The 13,913-nt window shown below is 41.8% G+C and overlaps 2 protein-coding genes across 3 annotated transcripts; one reads left to right on the plus strand and one right to left on the minus strand.

The window, feature by feature from the left end:
* Positions 1 to 83: 83 nt before the first annotated feature.
* On the minus strand, positions 84 to 3,423 carry enkd1 (enkurin domain containing 1). Its single transcript, XM_084360379.1, has 8 exons — positions 3,320 to 3,423; positions 2,677 to 2,761; positions 1,955 to 2,179; positions 1,604 to 1,776; positions 1,365 to 1,517; positions 1,114 to 1,256; positions 765 to 901; positions 84 to 647 (listed from the first exon to the last, which is right to left on the minus strand). Exons 2-8 carry the CDS (start codon positions 2,759 to 2,761, stop codon positions 487 to 489), a joined length of 1,077 nt encoding a protein of 358 aa, XP_084216505.1. The 5' UTR covers positions 3,320 to 3,423; the 3' UTR covers positions 84 to 486.
* A 1,110-nt stretch (positions 3,424 to 4,533) lies between these two features.
* On the plus strand, positions 4,534 to 13,695 carry vdac3 (voltage-dependent anion channel 3). 2 transcript variants are annotated; one of them, XM_084361055.1, is made up of 10 exons: positions 4,585 to 4,632; positions 8,084 to 8,200; positions 9,971 to 10,042; positions 10,239 to 10,288; positions 11,260 to 11,412; positions 11,516 to 11,568; positions 11,683 to 11,910; positions 12,072 to 12,222; positions 12,513 to 12,570; positions 12,668 to 13,695. In XM_084361055.1, the coding sequence occupies exons 2-10, from the start codon at positions 8,086 to 8,088 to the stop codon at positions 12,757 to 12,759; spliced, it is 972 nt and encodes a 323-aa protein (XP_084217181.1). In that variant the 5' UTR covers positions 4,585 to 4,632; positions 8,084 to 8,085; the 3' UTR covers positions 12,760 to 13,695. The 2 variants fall into 2 exon arrangements, with proteins under 2 accessions (XP_084217180.1, XP_084217181.1); XM_084361054.1 differs by lacking the exon at positions 8,084 to 8,200 and having other exon boundaries at positions 4,534 to 4,632.
* The last annotated feature ends 218 nt before the right edge of the window (positions 13,696 to 13,913 follow it).

Raw genomic sequence — 13,913 nt, forward strand, 5'->3', positions numbered from 1 at the left:
ACAGACAGATACCCAAAATGATGACGTTCTGACATAAATAAAACAACTTGGCACTCAACAACATTTCGACTGTGTACACAATGTTCTGCATTTGTGTTTTAATAGCCAAGCATATAAAAATATTGCAAATATACCACAAAGTCACAAAAATATCCATTATTACGAACCACCAGCCAGTTTTACACAAAACAATCGATCACATTTTATAAGAGCTAATCATTTACAGTGCACCTGCTCATCTCTTCTTCAAGAGAAAACTGCATATCATTTACAGGCATTTTTAACTACGAGAAGATCTGTAAACTCAATGGCTGAGCATAAGCAATTGTAACATATAATGTATTTTTCCATTTACAAAAAGAAAACACTCATCACATTAAAATAATCATCTATTTTACAAGATTCAGTGTTATTTTACATTATGCAACTACAAAAAATAAATCTCGATAAAGCAGTGGATTTACACGACCATCTCCTCCTCATGTGTTATGAATCTATTTTTACGTAAACTTTGTCCCTGGAGAATATTTTAATGGCCTCCTCGATTTCAGAAAGACGACAATCAAGATGAGCCCGACGGGAGCGAACACTCAGACTGTCAGCTTTGAGAGGCAGCGACAGCAGCTCAGTCACCAGGGAGCGATGGGCTGAGGAATACATAAACATCATCAAAATTAGAGAAGCAAATATTTACCATAAATGTGGTACTACCAAGGGCATCCATCATTTATGTAATAAAAGGGCAGAGACAAAGACCAACATACTCTCTGTGAGGGTCTTCAGTGTCTCTTGTCTCTTTTTCTCAGGCATCAGGGTGTGACCAGCTGGGACTGTAGGATCAGGTGCGTTCCTCCTCCGCTCCTCCTCCTCTTTTTGCCATTGCTTCTTCCTTTCCTCAAGACTGTGTGTGTGTGTGTGTGTGTGTGTGTGTGTGTGTGTGTGTGTGTTTATGTGAAAAGGACAACAGAAAATGAGTAACAGCACTAAAATGGTGTCAAAAATGTCCAAATCCATCTGTGGGGAATCTTGTGTTTTTATCTGACTGGCTACTTTGAGTTCATTCAGACTGTGGTTGTAAGGTAAGGAGGTAAGATATGCTGTATGAATACTCACTACTGGGGTACCTGTCCCTTAACAGCACTGGGGACAGGCTTTTCTCTGAGGTTTGTCAGTGACTGGGACCGACGCACCACAGTTTTTCCTGCAGCCCGGGCATTATGTTTTATGAAGTCGATGGACTGGCCTTGCACTTGTAGCTGTAACCAAACATATAACAATGTATGGAAATAAAACAAAAAGTTAAAACTGCTGGTACACATTAAAATGATCAAAATGCATATGCATGTCATTTCTTTAATGCTCACTTCCAAGTTCTGGTCCTGTATAGACCTGCAGGAGGATGGGCATTGCAGAGCTGTTGGAGAGGTTTTGGAGTGTGGTCTTGCTAGGGCAGATCCACAACTGGAGTGCGCCTTCAGAAAGTTTTGACACTGTGGTTTAGCAGTTGGAGTAGAAACCTGCATGAAAGAGACTGGATGAGAAGTGATCCAGAGAAAACACTTATAACTCAGTGGCTTTCATCTTTCACAGACATGATCCTTACCTGTAGCTGGACCATCACTCTGGATGGGACATTCTCATATTTGGTGGAGGTCCAAAGAGCTTTGACTGGAACTGTGCGAGACTGTGCTCTCTCAGCCTCCTGTTCTTTGCAGCGTCTCTGGATCTCCCTGAGCCGACGCACGTTCTCTTTACCAAAGTCATGCGCCCGCTGCTCTAAGGGTCAAAATTGCAAATGCTGTCTAAATTATTTTTGAATCTTTTTATGTGGTTAGTGCGCTCAATCAAAATCAAAACATAAAATAAGATTTACTGATACCATTCCAAGACAAAACAGAGCTGCTCTTTGTTGCACAAGATGAATTTACAGACCTGGAAAGTCAATTACACTTACTCTGTTTGGGAACAGGCATGACAGAGACACTGTCTAGTTTGAGTAGTTCTCCCACTACTCCTCTCTGTCCTCGCTCCAGAATATGCATTGCATTGGGGCCAATACGAGGACGATGTGTTGCGGTACGAGCACTGTAGCAGCCAGGGTGCAACACAGGATCTGGAGCGACTGGCCCTGAGAGCAGGGCTAAGGTCCCATCATGGTTTCCCTCTAAACGGCCACGCGCTGTATAGACAAAGAAAGAAAAAACAAACAAGGTCACTTGAGAATAATGTTTGGTTTATAAAACAATGTTCTAACACATGAGGAAGATATGCTACTCCAAAAATAATAGCCTACATGCAATTGATCTGGGACCTCAATTATTAAAAGCACTCATGAATGTCAATAGAGTAACTCTCAAAATTAAAAATGGTTCCAACAATTCAAGTCGTATTGGTGTAACATCTAAAAAAATGGAAACATCCATCTTTCATATTAATGTATATGTGATAAGTGTGTTTAAATGGTTACCAGTTACCCGTTACCAGCTCATATTCTGGGCTGTTTTGACTCAACATCGACAATTTCATACAGTCATCTATGCTGAAAAAACAGCAACATTGAGAATTCCATCTAGATACAATATATGAATATTAAGTATGTTGCCCTACATCACTGGAAGACAACAGACTTTTTGAAGGAGGATTTTAATATAGCAGAGGTCAGTGCATGCGTTTAACCTGAAGCAGGTCGTCTGTAGTACTGAGGAAACAGAGAAGGATCTGGGGGGATCGGTCCAGAAATTGATGAAGGTCCCTCACACATCTGGGAAAACAAGCAGTAGCAACAAAGACACATTTACATTTTTCATAGTGATAAGCTATGCTCTTGCTGAAGAGCAAGATGGTATCCGACCAGCATTTTCCTTAAGCCTGCAGGTAGTGTGATAACTGTATTTTTAGCACGTATCAAGTAAAATATAAGCCCTAGAAGTTTATAAGCAACACCACACAGACTGACTAAATAATGCTATACAGAAATCAAATTATGTTTTGATAAGATGCATGGTGACTACTGTGTGGCTATAACAATTAGATAAAATGAATATGATTACATTAGTCATTCTCGAGAATACAGCTATGAATCCCTGTTAAATCCAGCGTTACATTGTTTGCTTACACTACCTCACTATATCTGACGATAGCCATTGTTATGTAGCTTGTTGTAAAGTTAGCTTGCTGATAATAATCACGGGCTCTGTCGACAAATCCCTGCTCAGAAACGAAAAACACGCGTTTAACTAAAAATATTTGCAATGACTTACTTCGACCAAACATTTGCAAACGTTTAAGTTGCATTAATTGATCAAGTTAATTAGTTTACCTTTGATATCGTCTTGTTTATTAGCTGAGGATTTCGTTTACGCACTCTGATGACGCCGAGGTATCAACACTTGTTTCACTACTCCTCACCATGGCAACGGCGCAGCCGCACACAGAGCTAGACCTGACAGAAGGGAGACGGTCCCCAAAACAGCCTCACAGACTCCTGTCTGTCTTTCATCTTAATGTATCCAAATCACGTAACTGATAAAAAATGGCACGGGTGTTTATTATGGAAAAGATACAAAACAACAGCCCACAGTGTTACTGTCAACTATTTCTCAATCAGTGTCTGTAAAGATTGTGTCGCATTACTTTGGAGACTAGCCAAAAATAATTGATGATAATTTCTGGTGTAAGAATGCGTTAATAATATTAACAATAATACCTAGGCCTAAAACATAACCCACACATCATGATTTGATTGGTAGTTAGTCTTGGCAGGAGGGCGTTTACCTGTGTTCCTCCGCCTTTGGAGTAGTTTTGAGTTCTAGCAGGTGTATTTCTGTTGTAATCCTGCTGGTTCCTGTGCGCGCTACTAAATGTCCCCGAGTACTGCCTTTCAGGTTTGATCAAGAACCCATCCTAATTTAGTACGACTGCTCCAACCAAACCACGGCTGTGGCGCTAATCCTAACAATTTCTAACCTGAATTAAACATAAGTATTTGATCGCTGGATCCATGCTTGTACACAGTCTGAGATTTGGTCTGCCTGACAGGAATACATCAGGGCAAACAGGACCCGTATCCACCAGGATATTAGCTAGAGGTCATTGCCCCCGAGTGGTGCTAGAGGCTTACTACACCAAAACAGTGCAGCCTTTCATTTATTGTCTGTACTTGAAAAATGACCATTTTTAAAAATACTTTAATTAAACAAACCTCGACATCTGTATTTTAAGTACAATTTATTGAATATGCATCACTGTAACTGGCGCAGACATTATAGAAATGTATAAATACGGTAGTCTACCTTAATATAAATATAAACCCTTTTTTCATACACTCATTTCCATAAATATTCTTATAAATATTCATATATGATTATCCTATATCAAACACCTCTGTGCACCAAAGAGAGTCCCCTTTCACAATGTGCACGCGAAGTACACATGTAAAACATTTACACACACACACACACTATACTGCTTGATAAGTTTCTTTGCTCAATGTCAATTACACAACGGCCCCGCCCTCAGCCGGAGGTCTGAGTCGCGCCTGCTCAGTGTGTTTGTCTCTGCTGTCTCCTTCACTGTGCCCCGCTGCACCGAACAGCGCCGAGAAACTCTGCACGCTCCGCCCCACAAATAAAGGTAAGAAATAACACACTGTGGCCAATTCTTATTTCCATGAAGTTATTGTCTTAAGTCGGCTTTTCTGCAGGACGATCTAGTTGTTGTCAGTTGTCGCTTGACTCTCAGGGAGATATGAGTCACACATAAAGGGGTGGGAGCGCAGCAGCGGTTGTGCTAGGCTTTTAATGCCAGTCAAGGCTTGTATAAACCAGTAGTGTTGCTTAAATCCACATCTGTAAACTGTGTGAAAAATAATCTCCAAAAAGAGAGTCCTGCTGACCAACTGTGAAATGTGAAGGCGACAGAGGGCACAAAGGGAGTCCCATTCTGTATAAATGTCAGAAAGTAGCCTATTTTACCAATGCAATGCAACATCCAGAGAGTCACAGCTGAAAAACAAGATTTTATGTTTGGAAAAAGTTAGTTGTTGCAGTGTTGGTAACCAACAGAGGCACGAACAATGGAGACCAGAGGCGGACGCATCTGACAAATAGAAATACTCGTCTAATTATGGGACCAGGCAATTTGATGGTTAAATGTTGTTAAAACATCTTATCTGTTTGTCAAGAAGCACAAGGTCCGTGGACAGCCACAGAACTAGAAGCGTTTTGGCACGGCCCCCTTTACGCACGCCCATCAGCCTCAGAGTGGTTGTGACCCACTTTGAGTATTTATAGTCTAAAATAAATTAAACATTACAGTCATCCGGGAGCAATACGTGAAAGTGAAACCCATAATATTTAAGCTGTTTTTTTGAAGAACTGACCCTTGTGGGAAGTTGTGGTAATAGATTGGCTATAAGGCCCAAAGTCAAAAAGTCCAAAGTCCAGATACAAGGTCTGTGTCATAGCTGAAAAACTGATTAATAACAACACAGGATGATGCAACAGACATTTTAAGGCCCACGCTCACTGGTAAACAGGTGCTTACACACAGCTGTAGTCTAGCTGTTGTCACACCTTGAATCTCACTGGATGTGACTTCTGAACAGGTCATACTATGGAACACGTTCATACAACCTCATGAGCTTTACATTCAAGCTATAAATTGTCTTAGTGTAACTTGACTGCTCTTGACCTTATCTCACACCCCACACATTCCTCCCGTTATATAGGCCTACCACACACACTTCACCTTATCTGAGGGGTCGGCCAGTATTGGGTAACCGCCTGTTTACACAATGTTATAGTTTTCTTGTACGGTATCTGTTCATTAGCAGTGGGTGTATCATCATTAAACTGATACGTTCTTGCTGCTATTCAGTTATTAAATAGATGTCAAAGTTATTGCTAATCTTGTGAGTTGTTTCAATAGTAAGTAGAAGGAATAACAAATACCAATTTCATGATTGATTAGACATTTATTAAGTAGAAAATCACGATGTCACAACATTTATGTACACAAGTCATAAATTACTGCAAGCACATAAAACAGGGTTATCCATGTAGGACCAGCATGGAAACACACAGACTTTTGTTTCAAAGATACAGTGTTCAAAATTGTCAATTGATTGCTTACAACCAAAACCTCCATCTTGTTGTTTGTGTGCTCACCATTTTCCTTTCACATACCTCTGTTGTTTATGGATGTCATTTTGACCTTTGAGCTCGGTCAAAGCTGTCGTCTGGTTGCAGCTCGTGAAAGTGTGTTTGTATATAAATACAGCGTGGGTGTACAGTACAGACAAATAAATCGATATTTATAGGGGCTTTGATAGGCTGAACCTGGAGGAGGACACACGTTAAAACCCAAGTCACATGCGTTGTAGTGTTGGGTTCACCTGAGCTAAATATAGAGCAGAGTGTCGAGACTGAGGGACGAAGGCGAGGAGGGTCAAAAATGGAATATGTGGTGGAGGAGGAGGTGAAATGACAAAGAGAGTCCAGGAATTGCACGTGGTCAGCAAAATGCAGGTCAGCTGGCACATAGTCACGTAGAGAAATGGAGAGCAGGTGTGTGTGAAAGATGGAGATCTTAAAGACCCTTAATGCGTATTTTCTTAGTCCATTTCTTATCACACAGTGTTTGATCAGATATGTTTATATCACTTGAGAGATTTCTGTAATTGTGCCCTACTTGTTTTTCTCACTGGTTTGAGGTGGGTGGAGCTTAGTTGGTAAAAAGGTGATGTCACAAGCCTCCGTGCACCAATCAGACTTGTCCGAGCAATGTTGTCTGATGACACAGGTGCGGTAGCTTGCAAGTTTCCTGAACTGTCAGTTAGTTATCATCTAACCACATCCATACACTCCTGAGGAAGACAACTGGCTGAGTTTTTGAGTGTTAAACTAAAAGTAGCTGGAATTAATATTGATGTAATAACAATTTATCAAATGATAATGTGAACAATGTTGCAGCTGCTCTCAGCTTTCAGGAGCCTCACAGTGAATTTCAGCTAATGAATAAGCTGTGTAAGTGCACAACTTGGCTTACAGCTTTTTTGGCTGCTTCAGGCAGCTGTTATCAGCTTTTAAAATCCCAGTGTGCACTACCTACCCAGCTTCAAACAGCAGGCGGACACATTTAGCGACCAGTTGGTGAACATAGCGGAGCACTGAGCAACTAAAAAGCCAGATATTTCCCTTAGGACTTGGTGGAGAACAAAACAGAGCTAAAAGAGAGTGAATATTGGACTTACATTTGGTATGTGGCCAGAAACATGACTCCAAATGTTGTTCTGTAACTGCTGGATGTGCAAATAAGTGTAAGTAAGTGAATAAGTGACTGCCTGCAATCAAGCTCACCATTTCAACTTTAAAATTGATGATATGTTAATGCTTTGTAGCCACACTTGTGCCAAAGTGACAAAAATAAATAAATAAAAAATTCAGCATCAAATAATATAAAAATGTTTCCAAACTTCAGCTCTGACTGTCACTTATTCAGTCATGAATATTTAATGTTATTAAGAAATAGTTACGACTTAAAACAAAGTTTTCAGGGCTTAGAGCAAGAGGGACTAATGTACTTATAGGACTTTGCTCATCTTTCCTATAGTTGTCATGCAGGGGGGTGCATGACAAAGTTGCATCACAGCTGCTTTAATGTGCTGTTGATGTAATACTTGTGGACAGGTGCCTACCTGGATGATGTGCTGAGTTTTCTGTGCTCTTGTACAAGAACCCTTTATTCAAGCTAATCGGTATTCTTGGTCCGATAAAAATGCCATCTCTCAGTGCCATACAAGGGTCGTACACAGGCCTTATCATGTTCTAATGGCGTGCACAAAGTACATGCGTTCATGATCTGCTGGCCTCTGAACATACTGTACAAGGTGATGCAATATTTGGCCGATTCCCTGCGTATAAAGGCGACCTCTGAGCTCTGACTGCATGCTAAAGAAACATGCTAATATACACAGAAGCTGCACACGAAGGCCACAAATAGAGCATGGTTGCTGTCAAAACAGTGCAGGGCTACTTTCCAAAGTTTTCTGTTGTTCTTCATGGCACTTCCCTCCTCTGAAGAGACATGGAAGAAAAAGGAGTGGGAAGTGTGGTGCAGCAGGACAAGACAGGAACAGGCAAGCAGGCAGAGAACAAAGACCAATGTGTGGCATGTCATCACCACGCACCCAAGGGACATGGTGAGTGGGGGGTGTGCGTAGAGAGAGACATATGACGCGTCATCAGGGTCCCTGGATTGAGCTTTGGTTGCAGTAACATTTATCTCGTGAAGCCAGACCGATCATCTTTACCCATTGTCAATTCCACTGTGTTTGATTTCATTTAGATTTCTGCACTGGCACAATCATGGGTAAATTAGCCTATAGTGGTTTCATTACCCTAAGCACAATCTCGTCTCCATCCTCTGCAGATAAGATGTGACTGGTGAGATTAATGGAGGACGGAGCAGCAGGGTGAAAGCGCAGAAAGGAAGTGTCAGTAGTTAAACATTAAACCCAGTTTGAGGTTATGAGTGAATGCAGGATATTCTGAAGGCTCCTGCAATGTCACCTTGTCAAAAATGTCATCTTCACACACACACACACACTGACCCAGGGGACCCTGATGACTGTCTGAAGCCCGGTGCAGTGCAGTGGTGTGCAGAAGTGGTACAGTAGTGCTGACTAACCAACCCTGCTTCTGCTTAGGTTAGCTCTGCTGCATTGGCCTGCACAGTATTTCTTTACACATCATACGTATTATATCTCTTTTCCTTCACAAGCACAGCATAATGTTGAAATACAGGCTTGCAGCAAAATTTCTCTATTGGATGGTTGTGTGATCTTTTAAAATATTTGCTACAGTTCCTTTTTAGTCCCTTGCTCGTAGAGAATCCGTCCCATTAGTTTAACAACCTCTGCTGCTTGCTAATGGACTGCTGCCAGGCAATCAATAGGGCTCACATGGAAGACAGAGGGGGAGGAGAGAAGCTGTATATCACGAGCACCCAGGCAGGCCCCCTTCCAGATGGTGAGGGTTTCCCAAAGGAGACAAATAGTACTGATACTGATGTGTATACTGTTTTTGGGGGTTTCTTTTGGTGAAAACTGGTAGAAAACACTACCTGCGATGCTTTATGTGCGCTTCTTGTACTTTACATGTGTTTGTGGTCTCAGAAGTGCTCTCTGCGTCGCACTGCTCAGCTTCCACAAAGGTGCAGAGCTCTATGTGTATTCAGCTTTTATTTGTTTGTAGCATTTGTAGCATTTGTTCATTTTGATTTGAACTGGCATTCAACTGATTTTGCATGTTAAGGTAAAGGATAAGTTCACCCAAAAAAGAAAAGTAAGTCATTATCTACTCACCCCTACGCTGATGGAAAGTCAGGTGAAATTTGTAGCCAACAAAGCATTGCAGCATTCTCCTAAAAAATGTAAGTGGCAAAGGACTTTAAATGTTAAAAAAACAACTGGAAACTGGAATCCCAAATTGTTTTGAAAAGATAATACTAACACTCTCAACGCGTGGTTGAGCTTGTGCTCCCACTTCAGAGGAGGTGCAAGCTGACTACAGTGAAGATTTTTCGGCTTAAAAGTGTGTAAATAATGTATTTTAAGTTTGCTCCTCATTGGGCTTAATACTCCGTTGTACAATATTTATTGCAACACTGGAAGGAGCCTGAGATAAGTCTGAGAAAAGTTAGGTCTCAAGACTAAATACTTTTTAACGGAACATCTGTCTTAGTGTGAAATATATAGGTGTTTAATTGGTACGAAATGAAAGACGCACTGGATTTGCATTATGTGAGATGTAGCCACCCACCCACGCTAGGGGCCACAAAAAACAGGGCATTCAGCCTTTGCAGGACCAATTTTGACTGTTGTCTTTTTTTGTTGTCCTTTGTGAGTCATCCAACTTTACGAGTGTTTTGTTGTTGTGAAGAAATTTAACATGCGTGTCTGTTTCCTCAGGCACAATGGCCGTCCCTCCTGCATACGCCGATTTGGGGAAATCTGCCAAAGACATCTTCAGCAAGGGCTTTGGTAAGTCAACAAATTCTCTTAAATTACACACATAGTTTTGATTTGATGATGATATTTTCTTTGTGACATTAGAGAACGTTTAGTTTGCTCTGTCACTTTAAATGTAAACAGTTTATTTTTGCTGTAGCTGTTATGCTGCAAGTTATTTTTCCACTCTTTCTGTTTTTTTGAACTCCCTCATGTCCTTCCTCCCCAGGCTACGGGACTCTGAAGCTCGATGTTAAGACCAAGTCCCAGAGTGGTGTTGTAAGTACTGCAGTTGTCTCTGTTAGCCTGACGTTTTTCAGTTTCATGTTGAGGCCTCTGTCTCAGCACGCTGTGGTGTAGATCAGATGGCTGACTCATGACCGCACAGCACTTCATGTCCAAGTGTGTTTGCCGCCTGACATGTATCGGTCTAATCGACAGAGTCAGCGGACTAACACTGTCTGCCTGACAAGTCTACGCCTTACTCTCTTCCCTCAAGCAACATGTTGGGAAAAAGTGCCAGTCTATGTTTAGTGTGCTCCAGTCATGCTGTAAACCTGTTGCCATGGTAAAAACCATAATGAACGCTGGCATAGTTTCCCACGTGCTGCATTGAAACAAACGTTGTAAATATATTCCCTCACAGGTTTCCGCTTTCTGTCGCTCTGCTTGTCATATTTACAGTGAGCGGTACATTTTTCCGCATGTGAACTCGGTGTGGTTCTCCCTAACTTTCTCTCTTCTCTCTTTCTCTTTCTGCTTTCTTCCTCGGACGTCCCTGTCAGATGGTAAGAGAGAGCGTGTGTGCATATGTAATGAGTAAACACAGGTGCACTGCAGGGTAAGCCAGTGATACCAGTTTGTGTGTAGACGATGTGTGCGGTAGCTCATCCAAATGACGCCATTAGCCCCACTGCAGCACTGATCGGCAAACACACTTACAACCAACCTCTCCCTCACAGTCCTGCCTATATTTTCAGTTTTCCTTCCCAACTCATTCCTCCAGCTTAAAAGTGTAGTCCTTCTTTTTAATAACCAGCCATACAAACCTGAGAAGGATTGTGTGTGGCGGAGGAAAAGCAGAGAAGTGATGCTTGTTTCCTTCGTCTTTGTTTTTCTCCCTGTGTGCTTTCTCGCCTCTTCTTCCTCTAGCTTCTGTAGTTGTGCCCTAACGTGACTATTTCTGCTTCCTGTCCCACCTCATTTTCCATCTCCATCTCCCCCCTCATCACGCCATCCCTCTTTTGCAGGAGTTTGCCACCTCCGGCTCCAACAACACCGACACAGGGAAGTCCGGAGGCCACCTGGAGACCAAGTACAAAGTGAAGGACCTCGGCCTCAACTTCAGCCAGAAATGGAACACAGACAACACTCTCACCACAGAAATCACCATGGAGGACCAGGTGGGTCAACAAACACGAGATTAATCATTTTAAGTGTTTAAAAATATATTTCAGATATACCATTAGCTCATTCTTTGTCTTCCGTCTGTTTGTTTGTCTGTAGCTGGCTAAGGGCCTGAAGCTCAGTCTGGACACATCATTTGTGCCAAACACCGGGTAAGAGCAGTGTCTTCAATAAGTAAATCAGTACAGATGTATATTATCAACATATTATTAATACAGTAAGTAAATGACTGTCCCGCTTTTCTTTCCTTGTTCTTCCTTCTGTAGTAAGAAGAGTGCCAAGCTGAAGACTGGCTACAAGCGTGACTACGCCAATGTGGGCTGCGACCTGGACTTCGACATGGCCGGTCCCACCGTCCACGCAGCTGCCGTGCTGGGCTACGAGGGCTGGCTGGCTGGCTACCAGTTGGCGTTTGACACTGCCAAATCTAAACTGACAAAGAACAACTTTGCCCTGGGATACAAGGCTGGTGACTTCCAGCTTCACACCAGCGTGTGAGTCATTGAATCACAGTAAACAGAGGCAGGAAATGGAAGTGGTACTTTGCATGAGGGCAGCCACGAGAGAGGAAGCTTTTACCCACAGTGAAACAAACAGTTTTAATTAATCTCCACTTTTGCTAATCTCCACGTTTTGTATCTGTGTTGTATTTCAGTAATGACGGCACAGAGTTTGGTGGCTCCATTTACCAGAAGGTGAACAGCAACTTGGAGACAGCTGTTCAACTGGCCTGGACAGCTGGCAGCAACAACACACGCTTTGGAATTGGAGCCAAATATCAGCTGGATAAGGATGCCTCCCTGTCTGTAAGAACTGACTTTAAAAACATCGTGGACACATCTAAGATGATAAATACGCTCATCACTAGGGTTGACCGTGACAATGACTGCAGTGCATAACGAATTATACATTTAAATTTCAGAGAAAAGTCAGGGGATCACCAAAGTTATAACAATTTATACTGAGGGGGACATGAATCTGCGTTATCTGCATGATATAGATTATGTATATGAATCCCACTTTTCATCTGTCCACTCTTCTAATGCTGTGAACCCTGATTATCTCACCTGTTCATGTTTTTTATTTCTCCCCACAGACCAAAGTTGACAACGCCTGCCTTGTTGGAGTTGGATACACACAAACCCTCAGGCCAGGTTAGCTGTCTGTTTTTTTTCCACTGTTTTATGTGACAACAATCCAAAGACCATGAGCACGGTTACTTGATACATAATCCGACACGTGTCCCCGCAGGTGTGAAGCTCACCCTCTCAGGTCTGATTGACGGGAAGAACGTGAACGGCGGTGGACACAAAATCGGATTGGGATTCGAGCTGGAGGCGTAAAGATTCGATGGGAGGACGGAGGAGGAGAGCAACACAGGAGAAGAATAAAGAGCCCAAATGTGAAAACACCACAAAGGTCCACTCAGCGACGCGTAAACACACCTTCCCTCTGAGTCCTGCACACATATGCACACATTCTTTGGCCTTAACCCTTAAACCCCAAACAGCCTCAAGAACCTCCAGTACTGTACCTTTAAAGGAGTCAAGCATCATGTTGTGTTGGTTATTTTTTACATCATTTACAGGTTCTACAAACAAGCAAATATTGTCAGAATACACCAAAAGAACAGACTTGTCAAGCAGGTAATTCATGCAAAACTGTTCAACTCCAAATAATGTGCTACTTATGACCAGTTTGATCAGACAAAGTGCACTTTTAATAAACAATGTGTCATATCTGTATTCTTTGAAGCACCTTCTTATTTGAACTGTGTGGTCAGCTCATTTTGTTCAGATATACTCTGGGTTTTAGACATTAATAGGATTATTAGAGGTTGTCTGTTTTGGTGCATTGTGGTTTTGTTGCATGCTTTCAAGGCGAGAGGGAAGTTCTGTATTGACAAGTGCAGTGATTGAAAACAGATGCAATAAAAGCTGGAGAGAATTAGGCAGAAAAGACAAAGAGCGGCCAATCCTTCTCAGACTTAGTGGACTGACTTTGATTCCACCATTTGACCTCAGTAACACAGTTATAAACTGTGGACCTTCAGTTGCCTAAAAGTCTATTTTTCAGGTCCTGTTTGGTGAAAGGGCCGATGGCGATTTGGACCTCCATGTCACCTCTTTGTCTCGTCTCGTTTCGTGTCCTGTACCTGTTCAGCCTTTACCACTACATTTCACTTTATCTGTGCTGTGCTTTGTATAGGAGAGTTAGTCAACAGTTAGGACCTCAAACTGATTTTATTGAATTAACGGAATAAAGATTGTTAAACACTATGTCTGGATGGATTTGTGTTTTTAAAAAAAATGTTTCTACTTTGGTCGACATGAAACAGGCAAGGATGAAAACATCACCTACAGTAAAATACTGTATTCAAGATACAAACATTCTGTTATTTAGAAGACATTGTCACAATCTTAACAGCATACAATATGTACAGAAATAGGCAAGATATCACAGTTAATTTTATATGATCTATATACAGTAAAGACTG

This window comes from Pagrus pagrus (genome assembly GCF_965226575.1).
Source record: "Pagrus pagrus genome assembly, chromosome: 8".
Classification (NCBI taxonomy): Eukaryota; Metazoa; Chordata; class Actinopteri; order Spariformes; family Sparidae; genus Pagrus; species Pagrus pagrus.

Coding starts and splice junctions, on each gene's coding strand:
- enkd1 (XM_084360379.1), bottom strand. CDS start 2,761: ATGTGTGAGGGACCTTCATCAATTTCTGGACCGATCCCCCCAGATCCT. Junction 1,257..1,364: donor TACAGGACCAGAACTTGGAA/GTGAGCATTAAA, acceptor GTTTGGTTACAG/CTACAAGTGCAAGGCCAGTC. Junction 902..1,113: donor AAGGGACAGGTACCCCAGTA/GTGAGTATTCAT, acceptor ACACACACACAG/TCTTGAGGAAAGGAAGAAGC.
- vdac3 (XM_084361055.1), top strand. CDS start 8,086: ATGGAAGAAAAAGGAGTGGGAAGTGTGGTGCAGCAGGACAAGACAGGA. Junction 11,911..12,071: donor TTCCAGCTTCACACCAGCGT/GTGAGTCATTGA, acceptor GTTGTATTTCAG/TAATGACGGCACAGAGTTTG. Junction 12,571..12,667: donor CACACAAACCCTCAGGCCAG/GTTAGCTGTCTG, acceptor GTGTCCCCGCAG/GTGTGAAGCTCACCCTCTCA.